Source organism: Triplophysa rosa, linkage group LG21 (assembly GCF_024868665.1).
Source record: "Triplophysa rosa linkage group LG21, Trosa_1v2, whole genome shotgun sequence".
Taxonomy (NCBI): domain Eukaryota; kingdom Metazoa; phylum Chordata; class Actinopteri; order Cypriniformes; family Nemacheilidae; genus Triplophysa; species Triplophysa rosa.
Window position 1 is genome coordinate 6,633,879 of NC_079910.1, and position 24,256 is coordinate 6,658,134.

The window sequence follows — 24,256 nt, forward strand, 5'->3', positions numbered from 1 at the left end:
ATCTATTTTCCTGATTTTTATTATATTTTTTCATCTTGTCATGATTAAAATTATAAGGAAATAAAAAACGATCCTTATCAACGTTGATTGACATTGCAATAAAATACTATCACATTATTTTGGAAGTTAAAATTTTGGGCTGGTTTTTGTTGGAGTGAGTAGGCTTTAGTGAGCCTTTGGGCTGGAAATCATCCACCCAATCTAGCAACACTGACATCAGTTTTAATGTTGAACGAGTGTAACGTACAATGTAAGAGGCTAAACATTTAATGTGTTTTTAAATTTAAATGTGTTTAACCAATCGAGAAAAACAGTAATGGTTAGGGATGTAACGATTCACTCAGCTCACGATGCGATGCGAGTCACGATTCTGATCTTACGATGCGATTTATTCACGATTTACTCACGATTTATTTTTACAAAATGAGTTGAAACAAATTAGAAATGAACAACTTCCCTTGCATTATTTCTTAAATGCTTCACGTTTCTTTGTATAATTAAATAATGTTTTATTTCAAATAACAAAACTAAACTGCATTTTATAACAAATTAATAATAGAAAAAGTCTCTTTAATATAAACAAACTAATACTGTCTGAGCTTTTCTTGGATTTTTTTGCATTTAAGAAATATCAGCATGTCCTCGTTTAGATTTGCAGTGAAAATAGCGGCCCCTGGTGTCCAAAAAATGTATTGCGATTCAGTTCACACCTCAACCGATTTGAATTGTCACTGATTATAACCAATTTTCAACCGGCTCACGGTGAATCGTTACATCCCTAGTAATGGTTACCAAGTCAATTGACTTGCCTAATTAATTATCTCTTTATTTCTCAGTTTTCTCTTTTTGACAAGATCTCCCAAGTGTCTACAAACCTTTGTATAATGATATGTCCATGAATGGTCTGTGCTTAAAATTTAGGACAGTTAATCTAAAATTGAAAGCAGTGAAATTCTGTTATAAAATGTTTTGACAATCACAGTACCAAACAGTCATTTCCTGGCTATTACGCATCGCAGACATAGGCTAGTAGTAGGGATGTAATGATTCACCGTGAGCCGGTTGAAAATCGGTTATAATGAGAGACGATTCAATTCGGTTGAGGTGTGAACTGAATCGCAATACATTTTTTGAACAGCAGGGGCCGCTATTTTCACTGCAAATCTAAACGTGGACATGCTGATATTTCTTAAATGCAAAAAAATCCAAGAAAAGCACAGACAGTATTAGTTTGTTTATATTAAAGAGACTTTTTCTATTATTAATTTGTTATAAAATCGCAGTTTACTTTTGTTATTTGAAATAAAACATTATTTTATTATGCAAAGAAACGTGAAGCATTTAAGAAATAATGCAAGGGAAGTTGTTCATTTCTAATTTGTTTCAACTCATTTTTTAAAAATAAATCGTGAGTAAATCGTGAATAAATCGCATCGTGAGATCAGAATCGTGAATCGCATCGCATCGTGAGCTGAGTGAATCGTTACATCCCTAGCTAGTAGTCTAAGAAGCTGCCACGGACCAAGGCGGAATGCAACACAAAGAATAGCTAAAATTATGGTTGAGAACTTGAGACAAAGGGAATTCTGTCACAATTATTATCAATACGCTTGTCCTTTACACTCTTATCTTACATCATAATTGTATTATAAATTTGTGTTTTTTTCCACTACCTAGGTAGTGGCAAATAGATTTATTCCATCAGTCTTTTTTATGCTTGTGTTCTACTAATGGTAGTTCAGTTGTGAGGTACGAGCGTGACTCTAAAACAGGTAGTAGTATTGGCTACTTTTTACTTAAGTACATTTTAGAGCCCATACTTTATACTTTTACTTGAGTAAACAAGTTTAGTCAGTACTTCAACTTTTACTTGAGTACTTTTAAACATGAGTATCTGTACTTCTACTTAAGTAAAGGATGTGTGTACTTTTGCCATCTCTGGTTATAGCTATAATGTTAGCTATAGTCTAGCATCGAACAGAAGAAAATTTACGGGTTTGCCTGCTCATCCAGATGTAATGGTCAACTAGTTTGACTTGCTGTCCTTGTAGTATCCAGAGACTAGGTTTGAGTTACGATATAACACAGTTTAGCTATACTATTAATATTAAGAGACCTTCATGATTTCGAATGGTTATCACGGAACTTTCCCGTGTCATACGCCAACCGGGCTGCACAGGGCTGAATCACATGACTTGCCATGTGTCTCGATCAGCTCCCTTGCTCATGAATCAGTATATCGTGTATACGGGTCCAGGCACTGGAAAGCACCCTGGCTCCCTTCTCATTGGGACAATGTTCACTTATTTTGTGTGGTGGTACTTCACAGCTGGTAATAATCAACAACCTGAGAAACACTTTCATTATTCTGTTACATATAAGTGCACAAATTTGTTCGATTATTAAATTTAACTGTTGTGTTGCCTGCCTGTCTAGCAACGTTTGTTTATACATAACATAAAATAAGCGTTTGTCTTTTCAAAAGTTTCATGAAGTTCATTGAGTTGGCTCCTGCGATTTCGTTAAATGTCTTCAAAACTTGCCACGTGATTTCAGGTAAGGGAACATGGGGGAGCATCAATGCTCCCTGGTTTTTGCAGTGCATTGTGGGAATTTTTAGGGAACAAATGTTACAGGGTTGTTGCTAGAAGGGATACAGCTACAGCCGGTGGTTGTGCAAAATCTCGCCATATACTGTAATTACAATAGCTAACGCCTTCACCTACCCCAATCCTAAACCTAACCTTCCAATAATAAACAAACATTAATCAACAGTTTACACGTGACAAAAATTATGCGGCATTGAAGTGCGCATGCCCAGTGGAGGTAGCTGTATCCCTTCTAGTCAAAACCATGTTTCAGTGCACTGGAAAGATTTTGCGAATGAGACAGCCCTTAAAATGGCTGACTACCTGATCAGTGCCCTGACTACTGAACAAGGGAGCTGATTGAGAAACAGTGATTTTAAGTCTGATAAGAGCTCCGAATCACTGATTTGAAACAAACGAATGGGGAAGGTTTCGAAGCTACTTAAGTATAAACGTTCTCGTTTGTGTAAGTTTATGGAACTCGGAACGGCATCAGTGTAAACATTCCGTCACAATCTGTGAACAGAACCCAAGCGCAGGCAGATGGGGGTTAACACAAAAAGGCTTTATTGATAAAAAACTGAAAATAAAAACCCACAATGGGGAAAAACACTCAAAACAAAACAAAACAAAACAAAACAAAACAAAACCAAACACAAACACTTCCCTCAGGGGATGGGCAAACAAAGGAAGTCCAATAATATTCACAAACGGTGTATAAGACAAGGCTAGGGAATTTGGACGACAGGATAACCTCATAGGATAGCACGTAATGGCAAGTCGAAGGTACAACAGACAAACCGATACTGGACAGAAGGAAACTGGGACTAGATACAGGTGAACACTAACAAGGGTGATGACAAGGGCCAGGTGGGAAGAATTAACACTAAAGGGAAGACCATGACATGGGGCAGGTGAAGGGAATGAACACTAAGCGGGATAATGATGGGGAAACATGGAGGCGGGGCCACAGCACGAGACAAGGAGACACGTGGCGTAATGTCAAAACATACACGACAACACACACACAAGACATGGTACTGTCACGACCCTGTCCACCAAACTAGAAAACTCTGGACAGGAGGGACAGGTTCATGACACATTCAGCCAATCACACGTGAGTGTTATGAAGCGAATCGTCTTGCGTTACCTGCAAGCGCATCTTTGTTTAAAATTCCCGCCGGGTCAATAATCTGTGGTATCAGTGTTGCTCTCTCAATTCATTCCCATTTTATATGTCAGGCAGGGAATTTACTGTTAAATGCACCCCTGAACATACACTGAGGACAATTACATCCTTCTACAGTCACAGTAAAAGTATGTAACATTATTTCGTGTTTTGGCGCCATTGAAATTCTGCGTTGTGATAACACTGGTAAATATCCTTCATTGAAACAAACTTGTTTTGCGCTCAAATCATTTTTTGGTTGGTTATTGCTATGTTCATAATTTAAGGCAGGCTGTCACATTTGTAACCGAGAGGGGGTCGCTTGCTTGTTTTGGTGGACAACTGTGTCACCCCATTTGGCTGCAATGTCCCAGATAATAGGTAGTTTGTTTGCAAATATTTTTGTTTGATGTGGCATTTTATGATATACATTGTTATCCAGTATGCTTTCTTTATTGTAAACATGAATGTAGTGATTACATATCTAACAGCAAAGTTGCATAGAAACTCAATTTGCAATTATGAGCGCACTGCAAGAATGCACCTGCTGCTTGTTAAAATGTCATTCTAATTAAACTATTTTTAGGATACTTTAGACTATTTTGAGGTTTCATTTAATTTTTGGGCCGCTGTGTTTTTGATTTACGTTTGTTTCCTTTTACTGGCACTGCTTGCTGCACAGATAAATCTGTTTCCTCTGTGTGTGGGAAGGTGCCTAGTTGTCATCAGCAGGTGTTTTATGCTAATGGTAATTGAGCAAGTCAAATAATTTCAGATAGCAGTATCTGCTCTCCACAGTAAAACTCATTTACCCTTGTTCAATCTTTCCCATCAGTGTATGACGCGATCAGCACATAGCCTACCCCATTCTCCAGAATTATCTCTGTGCCCCAACTGGAACAGTGCAGAGCCACTCTGCTGTTCACGGCATTATCGGGTAGCTGTAAACTCTTTGTTAGGACTTTGCTTCAGGCTGGGATTACACTCTTTTCAAAGAGCCGTTTTCCCCCCCTCTCACCCACCCTTTTTAATTCTTTAAAGATTTCAGTCATCCTTTAAGTCCATATTTTGCAATATTGTCTTTTATGGCTTTAGATATCTAAACATCTGAGCAAATTAAAAATAGAGGTGTTATAGAACGGACAGGCAGGGTGACTTTGCCTTTAAGAAGCACTGGGGACATGAAGTTTACCATTTGAAGTGTGCATCTTTGATTTCTGGTCAGCTTCTGCTTGAGACACAGGCCTTTGTTTTATATTCACAAACAGAAGCCCGCGTCTTCTTGGGGTTCTCAGACAAATTGAAAAGGGTTCAGGTAACAAGAAGAACACACTTGAGAGAGAATCACATTTCTTGAATAAACTATAAGGCTTTGTTGAGCACAGTCGCTGTAAGACATTTTCAAAGGTGATATATAGGTAGACAAGAAGGACAAGTTAAAGTCAGTGCTTCTAAACTAAAACTCACTAGTCTGCAAAACTCCTGAGGATGTTTACCTCATTTGTAAGTCGCTTTGGATAAAAGCGTCTGCTAAATGAATAAATGTAAATGTTTATATTCAATATATTCAGCTGAGAGACGCTTCTCATATTTAACCACTTCTATTCAGTTCACCCTACGATAATTACTTGAATAATGGAGAGTAAAACCAGATCTGGAGACATGACAGTGACAAGTGATTTTTCTCAACGTTTCTTCATTGAATTAATATATTTTGGCTGTTGATGGAACACTGAAGATCTATAATACGATTATGTCATTTAGGCACACATTTCTCAGTCTAAACAGATGACAAAATCCTATTCTCTGACATATACAGATGTCTGCAATATCAGTGTTGATTGCATGACAACTAGGGAAGCATGAAAGATTCAAAACAGGACCACCAACCAGTTTAGCTGATGCTACTGTCAGAGAAAAGCTAATACCTTTCTCACATTACGGGTTATTTTCTGTCATCGCGATCGAGGAAGCGCTGATATGACGAAAGGGGCCTTCATAGCAGGATAATTTAAATTTTGCATAACAGCCCGACTGCGTAACATAAACATGGAGACGGTGTAATTGGCTGCAGCAGATTGATATGTCATCAATGACGCGAGCTGTGGCGTGTAAGCGCATTAGCTTAGAGAAGAAGGAAATCGACTGATTTGCAAGTGTGTCTATAACCACATTCACACGACTTGGTACAGCGTCAGAAATGATTGTTCTGTCACAATTAGAGCCTAAGCAAAGTGGAAGGAGTCTTTTTGATGGTGACTCAGTCAGTCATATTATGTTACAGGTTTGACTCACTGTGTTTGTTTGGATTGTCTTGGTTCTCTATTTTTGTGCTGGTATTGAAATGAGTTGCGCTCACAAACGATTCAGATATATAAAATTAGGGCTTGGTTGTTCTACCATAAAATTAAAAGGAAATTTAAAGTAGATACTGTATGTTGTCTACTTAGTCACTACTCATTTTTTGTTTGTTTGTTAAAAAGAGGTATTGAGAAAGAAGATTGACTTGGTAACAGTGTGAGTGTCTTGATAATGTCCTGTAATGATATAATGTCACTGGCTGAACAATCTAGTGTGTGTGTTCTTCTGAGGATTATAATGTGAAAAATCGGTTGATAAAGTCCTTATGTCGGTGCTCTCCCACAGTTTTAAAATGGGTTAAGATCTGAAGTAGATGACTGTCTAGACATAATTATGGTCTGATTTTCCCCCATTGTTGTTCATATTAAGATTGTGAGGTCATTCAGATGACAATTATTTCAAATTCTGTTATATCATTTGATTCATGTCATTATGACATGGTTTTATTTGATCTTACTGCAGCCAAACAGTAACTTAGCTTAGATTTATTATCATATCAAGAAGCAAACTTTCCCCCTTACAGGGAGAACAACTGCTGTGTGGCCCAATCCTTTTTCTTCCTTGCACAATCTTGCCATATTGCGAGGGTTTTATTGGAACGGGATGTGAATGTCATGTGGGTACTGGTGACAGACGAATATATAATCAGCGGTTGGTCGTAACAAGGTGATAATAATTGGACTCAATTCACTGTTGTAGACAATTTCTTTGTAATTTAGGAATTCTGCCTTGAAAGTGAACTTTCATTTAACAATGAAAGATAAATGGTGTGATTTGACTGGCCTGCCAAGCCCTTAGGAATAGGAAGGAGAGACAGACATGGTAAGAATAGAAGAAAGCCTGATATATAGTCCTGCCTTAATTGCCCCTGAACAAATTGTATTTTCTTTTTCTTTTATCTTTGGCTGGCATTTGTGCTTTTACTGTTCTTTCTAGCAGTGAGGATCAGGGTGGCTTGGTACTTTATTGGGCAGTTAAAGTCTTAATAAAGCTTAGCATCAGTCCCCCTAAGCCTTTGAGAGTGGACTTCCACCGCCGAAACACCTGAAGTTTGATGATTCTCATCACAATATGTCACAATATTTCTTTTTACCTCGCAGCACTGTGGCCCATTAATTCAGAATTTTATTCATCCAAACGTTTTACCTTCATTCTGTGCATTGCTTGTTAGCTGCTGCGCTTTGCGGTCGGAATAATTGGCGGCCATTCATTTATGATCCTTGTTATGTGCCGCGTATGAGAGATGCAGAAGAACCGCAGTGGATAATCATGATGTAATATTAAAATATATACACTTGCTATTTTACCTGTTCACTAAGTCTTGTATGTTGGCATGATGTATTGATTTATGAAAGAAATGCGTACTGCTGCTCCGCTCTAAGACCTTGTGTGCTTTTTCTCTGCAGATGAACATGGACATTTGAAAATATACCTGCCCAAAAAGTTGCTTGAATGTCTACCAAAATGCTCCACGTTGCCAAAAGAGAGACACAGGTGGAACACCAATGAGGTAAGGTCACCTCTCTCCGCCATCTGCTACTGTCTTTTTTTAACTCCTGCTGACTTCATAGAGATAAAACCTTGTTTATTTTAGGCAGCGAAACGGACACAATGTGTTAATAGAAACTTCACTAGGGACTCTGCAGTCAGTTCGGATATTAGCAGCAACTGCTTGATTGCCTCATTTTTGCGGCGGGAGGATTTAGATCTAGCACCCTGTTTTTTCCTTACTGTGATTCTTGCACACTGGACATGTGTCTTTCTGGAAACAGCAGGTTAATAAAGTATATTAATTTTCACATTTGCAGTAGTTTATTATCTGCACATAAAACATTTATGTTTTGGCATTTCATATTTCAGCATATTCTTCTGCTTTTGGGCTGGCAAATCGCACAGCGGTTTGTAAGTGAAAACTTGACGGTTTATCATTTTTGGCCATCTGTTCCAGCACCAGTTTTATTCGTAGATGTTTGAATTCCCTGGAAAATAGGCAGATATGATTTTTAAAACATACTAACTAGTTGACAAGAGAGAAAATCCTGTCGATAGATCTCATATAGTGCTAAATTAGAGCAGAGCTCTGAAATTCATTGGACTGTCTGTTCATCTCGATCTCGTTCATCTTTCTTTGAGTCTGACTCAGTCTTTCTCGCTTATTGCACCGATTAGTAGTATTTCTTGTACTGTTTCAGGACTTCTTGAAATGTTTTCCCAGGAGACAAGGCTTTGCGGTATACTGTTTTAAAAATAATTATTTTTTTAGTCATCAAGTTGTTTAACTTGGCTTTGTTGTTTATTGCCGTTCAGTAGATGCTGGCATGCTGTTTCATACTGTGCCTTATCTTACAAATCCATATACCTAATAATCTACATATGGAAATGCGTTTTAAGTACGTTTATCAAAGCCTAAAGGTATTTCAGAAACAATGCCTCAAACAAATAAGAAAAGATAACAACCCTCTTAGATTTATGCATTGAAAATGAAAAATGTTTTTATTTGTATGACTGCAGGATGAAAAATCAGAGACTGTTTGCTCCAGCTGTCCTTGACCTATAGGCCAGCCATTTTAAATTAGTTCATTTCTTTTCAGCCCAGCTACTTTATCATTTAATGGAAATGAGAGGGTGTCTTGCTTGATTTTTGTGTTTTATTTGTTGTTCGTGTTCAGTCTGTTGTGCGGCGCGTCTCCCTCCTCGCAGTGGCTGCGGGGAGATATAAACGAAACATTGTTTTGCAGCCGCAAGCTGGAGGATTTTAAATGACTGAGTTTCTCTGAGGAGATTCATAAACTCATAGCTCAGTCAAGGCAATGCTGTTTTATTGCAATTGATCCCAATACAGCATGCATGGGGTTCGCATTAAGTGACAGGCAGCAATATTATCAGAGGACATGAGAGGAATTCTGTGTGGCGTGTGCGCATGTTGAGCGTTTTTAGTTCTTTCGTTATTAAAAGTCTTTTTTTTTAATGAATGACATCTGATGAGAAGTACTCAGGTGAGCAGGAGTGCCCGTCTGGCTTTGTAATATCAGAACGCCTGCCACAGCCACATATAGAACTCTCCTGACAAATCACTGACGCTGCCCTCTTAAAGGGATATTTATGAATTGGAAACTCTGCTTTATCCCTCTGTGTTTCCTTTTGTGGAGTGTCAAGGGCTGTTTTGAAGGTAAAACAGTTTGGATATGAATGACAATGCCAAAATAGACATTGAAAGCACCAGCCGTTAAATGTTTGTGTCTTGTCATATTCGGCTTGGATGTTTTCCCTGTATGGTTCTTTTAACCAGAGACTGTTTTGTTGAATAATTCCTCTTTGAAGTGCAAATATGGCATTGTGGAATATGGTTGTTTATTTGGGTTCATTTCCATGTAATATGATGAAATGCACAGAGAAGTTGAACATTCCCTTGTCACTCAAAGCCTGCCGATTCACGTCAGGCATTATGCGTGTTATGTGTATATTTTTAGTCTGGTTTGGAATGGTACATAAGGAAGGAGAGACAAAAATGTTGCCGTAGATCAGCGGCTGCCTTCCTAATTGAAGCTGATGGTTTAACGTGTTTGACCTGCGGTGTTGTGCTTGCAGTCACAATTAATTTCGCGAAATGATGTCATCTTCACCCCAGTATGAAGTGTTTGCACAGACATAAAACTCTGTGCAAAAAGGAAGCGATCTTGAACCTTTCTCTGGATTGATGCCACCCTCATGCATTTTCAAAAGACTAGATGGTACAGCTTCTAATTTAGATCAGGAGAGTTTCATGGGTAGGAGGCCAGGCAACCTTACCCCAAAAGCAAGGGCATTTGTGTGTCACGTGTGCGAGGCAGACACCGCGGCTGGAGTGACTCACCGATGGCAGACTGAGAGGTATTAAGCAGTCTCATTGCTGCTGATTGTGTGACTCTTACTGAATGTGACACCTCCTGTATTTCCTCCATATCCCTCCTGCTGCTCAGGCATCTTTGTTTTTTCTGCCTGAAATAACCATGTGCGGGTAACTGTGAGGGTTCATTCTGAGTGCATGCGACAGGATTTTCACGATGTTGTAATTCTTGTAAAGGTGTTGTTTCTTTGACTTCAACCTCATGCTTGATCACTTCACTATTTTTGTATTTAATGTGTCTGATTATGAGTTTGTTAATTATTAAGATAAGACAAAGGATTTATTGACGTGAAAGATTTGTATTATGTACTATTTCAATATTTCAATATATAATAGTTTTGGAATTTAGATGCAAGGGGAGAGTAACTTCTGTCGTGCCAGCTGGAGTCCAGACGTCATAACCTCTCATTTTTCTGCCGGTTGGTCAGGACTGTCTGTATATCTGTCTTTATATCTCTCCCTGTGTGCATTCATGGGCAGGATGTGAGCTGGAATACATTTTGAAAATGTCAAAAATTATATAAACCAATTTGCTCGAAATGATGGTGTAGGTTTAAGGCGAGAGGGGGAGGCGAGAAGGGAGGTGATATGCACAAAAGCACTGCTCTGTTTTAAATGGTCAGAGTGAGATTTTAAGGAAATACAGGCTGAGGATTGACAATTTATTTAAGTGGAACAACCACAGCACCACAGTCCTGTAAAAAGGCTTAGAAAAAAGCAGCATAACAGAGTTTGAGGCAAACATGAAAACTAGAAAGGGGGTCTGTGAGATCTGACAATGGCTTTTGTTAACAGAAATCAAAGGAAAATTGTTGTTTGTCCAGGTCAGATTTTATTTTTGTAAAGCTAGTTATTTTAAAGTTAGTCTAAAAAACACACAACTTTTACGTGAGGCTATATATTTTTAACACAAGCTTAGTGTAAAGGGTCTGTGAGAAACAAGACATTCCAGGTTTCTTTTACCTTTTTCATTGTGACTTTGATTTAGCTTTTCAGATAAAGTTTTACAGAAACAAGACCAGTTTAACATATATTGTTTAGCATGAGAGCCAGCCAGGTTCAGGCAAAGAATAATGATGTATGTCAAACTTGTAAGATGTCCTCTCATCAAAAATACTCTCATGGGGTGTCCAGCATCTTGAAAAGTGTCAACACTGCTATCAGAAGACTGGAAAAGTGCTGGTCTCTGGAAGGGACCCTGTGGGAGAGAGAGATAGGCAGGAAAAAGGAGCTAAGCTAGTGTGACATTCAGCCTCTAATGAGTGGCAGGCATTAAAGACCTGTGAACCTTCTCTCGACTCTGAACCCAAGCCCAACCGAGGGATAAGTGCGCATCAGCTCAGCTCTACTAAGGAATTCTACACATTTAATGCCCTGTCATCACGACTAATCCGCTCTGCCCGGCACTGCCGTGGCACGGTGCCCACGTGCAATATGCCTTCACTCCTGCTGGGTTGCCATCGTGGACGCACATGGCACTGGAGCAGCCCGGGGAGAGTCGTGGGCAGAGAGAACTGAATCTTCCGGTTACAGTCACGTCCGGTGGCAACGTCCAGCGAGAGGGTTCTTATTATGCAGGATGTGGAGGGAGAAAGAGAGGTTTGGCTCACCGGGCCAGAAAAGACTGCATTTCCCCCACCAAATCAACCACAATACGATACCTCCCGTGAGAGGTGGTGCACCTGCCGGTGAAATCCATTTACAGATTAAATACTGATCAGAGCAATCTTCTGTTTTTGATTACAGGGCATTGAGAGCCTCCCAGTACCATGTTGTTCTGCAGATTACAATTGAGAGGTTAAAGGGGTCAGATCAGCCAAAAATGAACATTCTGTGATCATTTACTTGCCCGTGTGTTGTTTAAGACCATGACTTGCTTTCGTTCATAAAACACAGTGTGTTAGACTATTTGAAGAGTTTGGTTCCAAAACGCGATAAACGGCATTAAAAAAAAAAGAGTTTCCGCCAAAATCAGTATTGTATCAGGTCGGTATTGAAAAGTCACTTTTTAATTTTACACGAAATGCGATATCCGCCGTGTTATTCTGTCATGTTTTCTCCCTTTTTTCCAAACCGCAATATACTGTACGGCAGTCTCACTTCTCTGCAGAATGCGATATATCCGTTCAACCAATCACAGCACACCATTCCACGCACTGTAAACAGTAATGGCGGCGCTCTGAATACGTTTCCCTGATCTACTTTGTATTCAACAAACAAACAAAAAAATGAATAATTTTGACGGCATTGATGAACCTGTGCTGATTTCTGTGGTGGGGAAGAAACGTAAGCCATCAAAATCGAATCATTTACGTGAGGAGATTAAGAAGATGAGGCACTAATTTATAGCATTAAAAAGATGACCCGTTGAATTCATTTGAAGAGCGATGACTGATTGAATGTATTTTTAGTCCAGTGCCTGTATGTAAGATTAGTATTGTATTGAGTTCAGAGGCTGTCATATGTGGATCAACTCACTTTGTTGTATTTTCAACAGTTTCAATATGAAAAATAACTTTTATATTGATTCAATGGATTTATTGCATTTTGAAAACAATTTTATTTATGGATTTATTATCAGTTTTTATAATAAATCTTTTAAAATCTAAATCTGGATTTGAATTTTTTTTGTTACCTAAAGATGCTATATGAAACTTTGAAACAGAAAATAGTGGTTTTCATCTTGCCACTTTCTTTGTAAAGAAAACACATTTTTACTCAAATTAATCAAAATGGATTTATAGCGTTTTGGAACCAAACTCTCCTAATTTGTTCTGATCATTTCTTCCTCAATTAGGAAGTATCATATTGTCTCAGTGTTTTCACCTTGCTTTTACCAAACTGATTTATCCGCCCCTTTCGTTAATATAAGGAAAAAATAAAGGTGTTACTTTTGAAGATTTCACTTTTAAGAAGTCGTACTTTTTACATTACCCACGTTTGATTAGTTTCACTCCTCTGCCAGGGTCCAACAATAAAGGGAACGTCCTTCCTTTTATCTCCTGTCTCCCATCTGAATCTTTCCCGACCCCCCACTTGCCGTCCCTCCTGTGGAATCTGCATCACATCTATTCAATAACAGTTTCAGGTCATGGCTTCAATTATATCCACATCTCTCTGTCGTAGCTTTGAAAATATAATGACTGTTTTGCAAGCATAGACTGAACAAATAATGAAAGACCTGCATACTAACAAAGCGAAACCTCTATGTAACCTTTATGTTACCCATTTGTAGTATGAACTTGTTGGGGTTGGCCAGTGTTGAGTTATTTGCAGCAAGCTTGTTATAATGAAACTGCCTTGGCTGCTACTATGTTATTTATTAACAATGCTTTAATTTTAATATTATGACGAGTAGTGTTGGCTCGATACCAAAATTTTGGCTTCGGTACGATACTAGAATCTAATACCGTAAATATCGGTACCACAGGTGATCAATAACCAGCCCCAAAATAAATTATTTGAAAAAATATTAAGAAGACTCCAGAAACTGCTGTAACTGCTTTAATGCATATTTGACATATTCTTATATTTTACATAGCACCATTTTATTTTTACACTTTTACACTGTATTACTGAAAAATGCTTTGGTTATATAGACTTATCATCATAATCCCACAAATATGAACCATTAAATTTTGAACAACAGTTAAATGTTTCAAGTAGGTCTATTTAACAGTAGCATTCAAGATGAAAACTGAACGATCAATAAAAATAAAACACTGCACAGTCTTCACTGCATGAAATAAATATGCAACGACTCTAAATAAAGCTACAAAAGTATCATTTTCTCTTTAATATGTGACACAGATGTATTAGGTTACTGTCACTTTAAGGCAAATTCTTTTTTTGATGCGGATATACTGTACATTTAAAACACAACGGACTGTGCTTATGTGAACCTTTTGTGTTTTTGACATAACAGCGTGTGTATTTGACAGTATAAGAACATATACCAGACGCGAAAGAGAACTTCATGATGATTAGTAGAATAACTGAGATGTCTGGAACAGAGATAACGTTATGCTATGTATGCCGTTGAATGGGGATGTACAGACGCATCGCATCATGTAGAATTATACGTTACACTGTAAAACAATCTAAAGATCTCCGCAAAAGTAGAAAGAGCCGAATTTGTAATAAATCACTCACAGTGTCTCAGTTTAAATGGTCGCAAAAGTGCTTGTAGAGGGCTTCATCTTGTTCTTCTATTTTGCCGGTTCTGCGTCAGTTCTGTGGCATACTGCCGCATAGCGGTGAACTTTGGAACAGCAGTGTTTGAAGTACCGAAACGAGCAAAATTCTGGTATTGAACCGATTGAAATCTAACATGTACTGGTAAATTTCCAGAACCGGTTTACCGTGCAACTCTAACGACGAGTGAGTCATTTATGTAGTGGCAGGATAACTCTTTTTAAATGAGCACTTTCTTTCTTCTTTTTTATAAATTGCTGTATGCTAAAGTGATAGTTCACCCAAAAATGAAAATTCTGTCGTTTACTCACCCTCTTGTCATTTCAAACCTGTGTGACTTTCTTTCTTCTGCAGAACACAAAAGAAGATATTCTGAAACATGTTGTAGGTAGGGCTGTGACGGTGGCCGTGACAACCGCACCACCGCGGTGGTAAAGTGCCATGACGGTGGAAAACTGCCACCGGCGGTAGTGCACGTCACTCTGACAAATGTAGGTGTAATAAATATGAGAGTTGCGATAACGATTACTAGTTGTAGCCTTTCAGTTGTGGATGGTTTTATTTAAAAGATTTTACATTAACAGAAATTATTGGCATACGTTTCCGTTGGTGCGTTCGAGCGTGGGCCTGCACGGCAAAACCCAGGTTATTCTGTGGGTTTTGCAATGGATCTTGTTGTGAAATGAACAGATATGTAAAATCAAAACTGCTATGACCCGCTTGCTTAGTGTCGGAGCGCGCGCAGGTTTTGCCGCGGTTGCGGAGAGACATCTCTTCATTTGCGCTCCTGTGCACATCTTCTGAATGCGCATTTAGTGCAGCTGTACACATTTTAATCTGGACAATGTCAACAAGTAAGTTTCACATCAACGAGTCGGAAAAAGTAAAGTTTTTATGGCAATCTGAATAGGAAAGCCAATGTAGGTTTAAACCGTTTGTTTCAAATGGAATTGTTAAGGACTGTAAGGGTTAATACTCCACTGACTGAAGTTACTGCAACAAGAGCTTTTTTATTTAGTATTTATCTTTCTAATATATCTTTTCTAATTTATCTTTCTTATATCATTTAAGTTTTCATTATTTACTGATGTTTATTTAAATGTTTTATATGCTGTAGTGTGCCGTTTCACTGATAGATTTGCGCGTTAAACATTGACGGATGTTTCATCCTCATTTATTTCAGATATCATATTTCAATTTCAAGTATTTAACAATTTCAAGTATTTAAATAAGGTCTATATTTCTCTTCCACTCGTCATGTGGTTGCTACACGCAAATATAATAATATAAATATTATTTATATAAATAATATATATTTCTCAACCACCGCGGTCGATTTGTCTATTACCACCGCGGTGGTAAAAAACTGCCACCGTCACAGCCCTAGTTGTAGGTAACCGAACAACGGCAGTACCCATTCACTTCTATGGACACAAAACCATTGCAAGTCAATGGATACCGTCGTTGTTCGGTTACCAAGTCATACAGGTTTGAAATGACAAGAGGGTGAGTAAATGATGACAAAATGTTTATTTTTCATTTTCACCCGAATTATCCCTTTAATTTAGACCACGTTATAATACAGCTTTGAAATGTAATGATGTCTTTTAAGATCTGGTGAAGAATACACAAGTTCTGTTTCTTAGATTTGCATCTAAATGAAAAGATATGTTCTTCTGTAAGAGATTATCTGACAATTACTGCTTTATGGATAAATGAACGAGCATAATTAAAGGCGAAAATAAATCAGTAGAGGTTAAAGAACATTCAGAAAAGCACAACCGTTACATTCACACTGCAGCTCACTCATTTGAAAGGGTTAAATCTGTAGTAATTGGTGCTTTTAAGGGTGAAGTGTGTAATTCCTGCACCATTTTAATTGATTGAACTAAATTTCCAAGCTTTTATCTACATAGAGGTTCAGCAGCAAACACTGCTGTGTTTGTTTAGAGCTATCGTTTCTATCAATGCTATGTGTTTGTCGCTCAGTTTCACAGTGAGGATAACACCCTTTATGTAGCAGACAGACTGTATTGACTGCCAGTGGTGTCATACACACACGCTCATTTTTTCCAAGCTCCTCTTGTTTTTCTTTCAGAAAGGAAATGTTGTCTTTATGGCACTAGTGGCTGCTTCGTATTGCTCTTATTATGGATGTCATAGCGTTATTATGGATGGCAAAGTTTGGCAGAGATCTGTTCCAGCACTGGATGGCCAGCGTGCTGATGTATTGGCCTGTCTACGTCTTTCAGAGCCCAGACTGCTTGTTATTTAGACTGGTAACATCCATCTCTCCGCCTGCTTTTTTGAGTATCAGTGCTACAGTTGCTAAAGGGCCTCACTACCCCACCACACCATAGATGAACCTGAGCTCATAGGATTATTATGGGATTAAATCTGGGATTACATGAGTTAATACGTTGAATCGGTTCTTGTCATAGAGATGAGTATTTTACGTTTGGGTTATTACAGCAGTTTGGTTTTAGAAGCAGTCTGCTTTTTTTATTCTTATTAGTTTGTTACAATTAAACCTCAGTCTACCTGTGATTGAACGTTTTGCTGCTTTTGATGTTGTAAATGCAACGTTCCTCTCAATTGCGACTAATTATAATGACCCCATATGAATTGCAAGAGTTTACTGAGAAGTTCATTAGCCTCTCTGGGGCAATCAGTGGAAATTAAAGGTCATGTTTACTTGTTTGTTTTGGGTGAGAGAAATGCTTTTACTATTTTCGAACAGGTGCCCAGAGCATGACTTGAATATGAAATGCAGCGCTCAGGGGCCGCTCAGGTTGAGCTGCTGAATCTTCTCTGATGTTGGATTTGAGATTAGGGTTCAAATGCCACCTCCTTCTTCTGGGGATCTCCGTTCGCATAAATACATTCATTTGCAAACCAAAACAATTTCCTGTTATTTGTTTATTGATATGGGGAGATATTTATTTCTAGTTATTTCCTGTTGAATATTTTATAGTGTTAGGATTGCTGCCAGTATTTCATTTAGACCATTATGTTTTCGAGAACTACTCTCCTCTTGAATGTGTCGACAAGGACTCCCACATAATGATAGTAATGCTTGTAATGCGAAGGCAGATTTCATGGCAGCAGTCAGATATGATCAGTGCTTTGAGTCTTTTTGTTTGGTGTCCGTTTGTTGTTTACTGTGAATTACAGTCATTTTTTGTGACGTTTGTATTTAGTCAAAATTAAGAAGTCTTCATTTACTCATACTCATGTCATTCCAAACCTGTACGGTTTTCTTTAAACACAAAAGAAGATATTTGGAAGAACGTGGTAACCAAACAGCTTTGGACCCAATTGACTCCCATCGTATGGACACAAAACCACTGTGACATTTCTTAAAATATCTTCTCTTGTGTTCCACAGAAGTAAGAGTCATATACAAGTTTTGTCAAGTAAATTGACAAATTTGATTTCTTTCTCAGGTGTCTTATCCGTAGTAAAATGTCTGCAACGAACAGCTTCTCGTGTTTAAATACACGGGCTTGCTGGTTGTAAAACCTAAAGTGCATTTTACCAGAGTGCATTTATAAGTAAAGTGGAGGCGTGTCTGGCCATTTTGTTCACCGTCATCCTGTTTCCGAAAGCATCAGTTGTGTAGCCTGGGCTGAGCTGCCTCTGTCTGTAATGAGAACCTACCTGCGGGTCATTCTGGGGTCTTGAATGCTACAAGGACTTTTCAGTTTTCTCATGGCTTTAAGGCAGGGGTCTCCAGTACACTGTGATGACAGGGGTGCCTGTTCAAAATTGCCTGACCTCTATTGTTGCACATGCAGGTCACTTCACCTCCTATGGGAACTTCTAAATTGAACCCAGCTTGCGCTTTCATTTTTTATCGCACGCTACGCCTCCCCACCTCCTCCTTTCTTTTCTCTTCCTCTCATCTTCCATCTTTCTCCTCTGCCTCATGTGTTCAGTGAGGTGCAAAGTTATTCAAGGGTGAAAAAATAGATTTCTACCTTCAGTTTTGAACTTCCAAGCCAGTCTTTTGCATTGTGAAAGACTTTTAGGTTATTTACCGGATAAAAGGAGCAGGATACGGCTGCTACGTGGCGCTTATTTGCATGCTCGTCTCAGCGCATTGTTTTGCGGCTAATATTTACAAGAGTCTGAAAGTAAATGCCATCGTGTTCTCAGCTCTCTGGATCAAATGGCAGGGGAACCAATGTGCACACAGTGAAGTCTGATGTATTATTCCATTTCATGGAGTCTGCCAGCCTAGTGCGCATACCCCGGTAATCCATACCCCTGCCGCTCGCCCCCACTTGAAATAAATAGGATTGGTATCTATCTCCCTGACTCTCAGAGATGAAGTGATTGATGGATCTTGTACAGGATTAATTATTGAAGCTAGCGGTTTCCTCTCGCAGGCAGACTGTAGAAGCCTGCCAAGAGTTGCCTGGAAGATGGGCGTACACATACACCGCCCCTCGTTTATGAATGCGATCTCTCTGTGAGAACCCAACGATTTATCGTTCATCATTTCAATTGCATTTATTTACTTTTTAAAGCTTGAATTGAATAGCTTGGGGTGGGAGATAATCTGCATTTTAAAGCAGGGCCGTATTTTGTCAATGCTGAATTTATAAAAATTGTGTATATTTTCACACAAATATTTTGGATAATTCTCCTATTTATGTTTTTGAGCACCATTTGCTGTTCTGTGAGGTGTTTTTTTATTTTCAATGCCCTCTCAGTTTTTTTCTTTTTTACCATAATCAAATCTTGAGATTGAGACAAAATTGTAATAAATCACTGTTTTATATAACTGTAAGCATAAAGAATCACAGTTTTATCAAATTTGGATCCAGAGAGATCTATAATATATTACCAGAACCTACTCATTCTCACACCTTAATAAAAAAACTGAAGTAAATTATTTGTCCTCTTTGAAGCTCTTGTGATCTTGTTTATGAAGGACATTGACCATTGTTGTCTTTTCAGTTTTTTTAATGTCTTGACCCCTTGGAGCTGCAGTGTATCAAGGCTAACTCAGCTTTCTTGGTGTCCTGGTTCTCATGTCCCTCAGGGTTAGTCACATGCTTTTTTTGTATTTTGTTCTGGTCAGATGCAGTCGCTGCACGTCAGTTTGTACGAGCACAATCCTTTTTCTTTGCTAGTGGAAATGACCTCATCCATCTATCCCAGTAGGACTTGTTTTCAGCAGTTTCACAGGAAGCCCTTCATGTCCACATTAGAAGCGGTAACAAGAGAGAAACTGTGCATTGGGGTTGGGCACTGTATGGACAGAGGTGGAGCTGGTGATTTACAGAGACTTCTACTAACTCCACCATGCTGACGGTTTTCTTCTGGTTCAGTGGGAGGAAGTTCTAGCTTAATCAGTGGAAGGACACGCAGGTCTTCTGCTTTGCAGGATCCCGCCTCTTTTTCTCTTTCTTGTTATGTTCAGGGCTTTGATCTTTAAAGGTCCTTGAGAATGAAAAGCTAGCAGGCTGGGACTCGCTGCGTTTGGAGTCCAGCCCATCTGCAGCTCCATCTAACGGACATCCCTGGACACAGCAGGCCTTCATTTACACACACTCTCTCTCTCTCTCTCTCTCTCTCTCTCTTCTGCCCTCTTTCCTCGTACCTCTCATTCGCTCACTATTCTTGACGTTGACTGATACTCTAGCTTCTTTTCGTCAACCAAAACAGGTTTTGTGTGATTGTTTATCCCCCAATGACCCTGTTCCTTTTGAACCGTGATATATGCATCTGCTTTATGTCGTCAAGGGTAATCATTCTCACAAACCCAAAAAGGTTGTTTTTGCTGACAAATGCACTTTTTCCCGTTGGTAAAATCTTTCTCCTAGAGTCATCACAACAGGTTACAAGCATACATCGCATAAGAGGAAAGCATTAGAGTCGACATTTGGCAGCACAGCAGAACTCCCTAAACTCACGGCTAACTGGACTGTCATTAAGTCTAAGTTAAACATTGTGCCGGTGTCAAAATCTGCAAGGTTTTGCCAATGTAACATGCTATTTGCCACATCACATTATTTCCCATTCCTATTTTTTGTATGAATGTATTGTAAGTGGATGGTAGTAGTGAGAGATTTTCCTGCTCTGAAAGGTGTGAGATAGCTGAATCGGGTTGGAGTGCCTATGTCCCTTCACACTTTGAAGACCAGCTCTCTGACGCTACAGGGTCTCCGAACACATTTCCTCTTGCAAAACCCCTTAACATCTTTTTAAATCTTAACTCCACAGCTTAGTTACAAGCAGCTTGTGTCTGCAGAAATTCGCCGGCTCTTCAGCAAGGTACCGAGATCATTAGCGTATGGAAGCCTTTGATCTATGGCTTTATATATCACTATACCTCATACTACTTGTAGGGCTGTCTGCGGACAGCAATGGATGACACCGGCTGACCTTTACGGGACTCCGGCATTCCAATAAATCGCAATATGAAAGGTCGCTCTTCATCTTCTGTTTTTATGCTCCTAAATGTTACTTCTGCCACATTGGTCAGATTCTCCAAACCCCCTGACAGGTGTCCTTCACGAAGGTCGGCCCTTGAGTTTTTCTCATGCGTTGGTAGATGTTGGCCCATGTCCACCATAGATCCATATCTCAGTAAATGCCAAGTTAAAAAGGCTGACACGGCTATAATCGTTAATGCCGCCGGTTGTTGCTTATGGTATATGGGATGAGAGAGCATAGCGATGGCTAGTTAGTCACAGAATGTCTTCGTTCTAATTGTAGACTGATTAGAAATGATCGAAGGTGCCAGACATGGTCATATACCCTGGAGGGATCTTCTCTCGCAGAACTCGCTGTCATTAAAGCCGGTTGAATCGCTAGCTGAAATCACCAGCGTTCTATTGGTTTATTTCAGCATGTGATTTTATTCACACTTTTTTTAACCTGAGATTCAGTTTTGATGAATGAAGTAACCAGTAATTATTCAGATGGGGAGGCAAGCCTCCATGCTTCTTAATCACCTTACACACTGATTCTCTTGCTGAAATCTAATTAGACTATGAATGCTCCTTCGGTCTGAATGAGACGAATTTTAGATGCAAGCACGTACCCCATAGCCAGAGGTGTACGGTCGAATCGTGTATATGATGTGTAGCAGTCCTGAACACAGGACTGTTTTTACATTGAAATGAATCCAGAAGTGACCAGCCAATCAGGAATAGCCGTGATTTGTATATGCTGAGCTGTGAGTTGGAGGCCTCATGTTCCTGTTTGTTTCACTTCCACCTCGGGCCGAGTGCCATGTGATGTGTCTCAAAGTTTCCATCCTGTCTGAATGAGAGAATAGGGACTGGGCAATCGCTATAGAGTTGGTTTGGTAATTCGGTGTTGCGAGGTCTCAGGGCCGCCATCATTGACGGAAAGATTCATGAGTTTATGCTCTACCACCACAGCCGAAAGGTTGAGGTGTTGATGGGGTGTGTTCAGGCAGTTCATTACGTGCCCTCTTCCAACCCCTTTTCTCCTCGCCTGTCTTTTAGAGAAACCTTGAGGTTCTATTGAAATTCCGTTGAGCTTTGCCCCCTTTCGAGATATCTGTTGATGAGGTAATGCAGGGCTGCGATAGCTGTGCTCCCTCCACTGCTTAACATTTCTCTAAGTCATGTTTACATAATTAGCGAGCTCTCGGAGAGCCTCTGCATTTTTAAAAAAACGTAAGGAGCTAGTTAGTAGTCCACTCGGTGTGCCTTCCCCCTTCGATTCCTCTGTGCTGAAGATACGCATAGAAATACAACCGCGTATTACCAGTGTTTTATTAGTACATGTTGCATTTCGTGTTTGCACGAGAAAACAAAAACACAAGCACATAATGAGGTAACTGTGTTTTCTGCGAATAAATGACAGAGGCATACTGTTAATTATTGTAAATTGATTTTTCCCTTATCAAGCCTGTCCAGCATCCCTCTGTGCTGCTATCAGCCTCTGAAATGCTATTGTTTCATTTACGGCTACTCTTATAGTAATTAGATGTTTCAAATCGGTGAAGAAACTTAATTAGTAGCCATTGGTTTATGAGGGCCTGCTCTGTTGTTTACGACAGAGATGTGTCTATTAAAGCTATTTTTGTCCCACAGCGCTGCCGAAGAATTATGCGATTGATTGATTTTAGTGAAGACCATATAAGATGGAAGAATAGACTGTTAAATCTCGCCTTGCCCCTGTTTGACCGTATCGCCGAATATAATTATGTAACTAACTTCAGAAGCCAACGACTGTGACGCTGTTATATTAGCCTAGTTACATGCTGGTGTGAATGACTTTTTCACTTTTTTCATAATGTAATTACAGCAAAATTTTGTTATAAGTTGTTATAAATGTTGTTAAAAGTTATAAGGACGCGTGTTTTACAATTCAGATTTCACCTGGTCGAAGGAGCTTTCGCACCATAGATAGAAAACTACTATTTAATTACAAACCGGATGAGAGCTGTAAATCTCTCTCTCTTTCTCGCTCTCCTTTGGTGTTGTCTTGAGAGATGAATCAGCTAAAGCATTGCGGCATCCACACACAAATCTTCATTAGATGTGCTTGATAAACCATTAATCCATTTTTTCACTCTTTAATTTCCGTGCTTTTTTGGTGCGACAACATTCTGGGTTTGAAAAAGGGGAACGTGGTCCTTAGTCGCCGGGGTAGATGCCGTGTTTAATTGAACACGAATTAAATTCAGGCTGTGAGGGATAAACATGCAGTCTGTTCGATGAATTGCACCGTTGTAAACATTGGTGTCAATCGGACAAGAAAATATTGAAAATACATCTTGCCAAAAAATCTCCGGAAACTTAACATGAGCTGTGTGCAACCTGTTAATGCCACGTACACCTCTCTTAAAGGGATACTTCACCCAAAAATGAAAATTCTGTCATTCACTCACCCTCAGATCGTTCCAAACCTGCATACATTTCTTTGTTTTGCTGAAGTGAACACACAGGAACATATTTAGAAGAATGTCAGATCTCGCCCCCCATTGACTCCCATAGTATTTATTTTCCCTACTTTTCCTAATTTCTTCCTGTGTGTTCAGCAGAACAAAGAAATTTATACAGGTTTGGAACAATCTGAGGGTGAGTAAATGATGACAGACATGGGTGAAGTATTCCTTTAAGGGTTAGGATCCCATGGGGGCATTTGTGGACAAAAGCTCTAGTTAGTATTCTCTGAAATTTCAGTAATGATCAGCTTTCCAAAAACGAGGGATTTAAATGGAGAATAATGAATGTTGTATTTGATAAACAGCATGCAGCTCAGATCACAGTGAGACAGTAATTTGAAATATTTGTAGATCTTTGATTATTTTCTGTATTTGTGCTTCATGCAGGAGGGTGAGTGTTTCATTTGTCCTGCTGATTGCTTGTTACATTTTCTCTGACTAGTATAAATAATGTAAAATCAGAGCATTTTCTGCCCCAGAACCAATACGTGCTGCAAGTTTATTTTCCTGTCAAGTGGCTGGAAATATTCCTCCCTTTGCATGCTGCTCTAGCGGTTTGTGAATTTGATTAACCAAATTGCAGAAATTTTTCAAACATTTCCAGAAAATTGTCGCAGATAGAGACGCCGGGAGATGAAAACCGCCTGCGTGTGACCTTGCGGTAGACAATCAATGGCCTTTATCTTGCCCTGCACATTATAAATCCTAGCACCAGCGTGGTCAACAGGTCCTTGTAATATATTGACCCGCGATGCAGCAATTTATCAGTTTGTCTCTGAGGTTAAATAATTTAGTTTTTTAGCTCAGTCCGTACTTTCTCTTGTTCCTCCTCATTCCCAGAGTTCCTCTAATCAAAGATGGCCATGAGTTTTGTCTGATGTTGATGGATTAGATGTTGCAGATGTGGAAGGAATAACAGCGGGCCTTCTCTAATCGTGGATGGTGTCTGGAGAGGAAACAAACATTGCTGCCTTTGTGTTTACCGCCGTAATTCCGCTCTGCTTTTCTGTTGACACGGACCCTGGAGTTATAACCTCTTGAATCAACAGAGGATATCAGCGTATGCATAGTCGGCAAAAGAAAATTGCTTTCATTTATTGGAGCAAACTATAGATTTTTAC

The 24,256-nt window shown here is 39.2% G+C and overlaps 1 protein-coding gene across 8 annotated transcripts in view; it reads left to right on the forward strand.

Annotated features, from left to right (window-relative positions):
- Nucleotides 1-24,256, forward strand: part of camta1a (calmodulin binding transcription activator 1a) — a 333,393-nt gene that overhangs the window by 14,093 nt on the left and 295,044 nt on the right. For all 8 annotated transcript variants that reach the window (XM_057363019.1, XM_057363025.1, XM_057363017.1 and 5 more), the window contains one exon: nucleotides 7,524-7,627. In XM_057363019.1, the coding sequence (XP_057219002.1) occupies nucleotides 7,524-7,627 (104 nt within the window). The remainder of the gene's footprint in view (nucleotides 1-7,523; nucleotides 7,628-24,256) is intronic.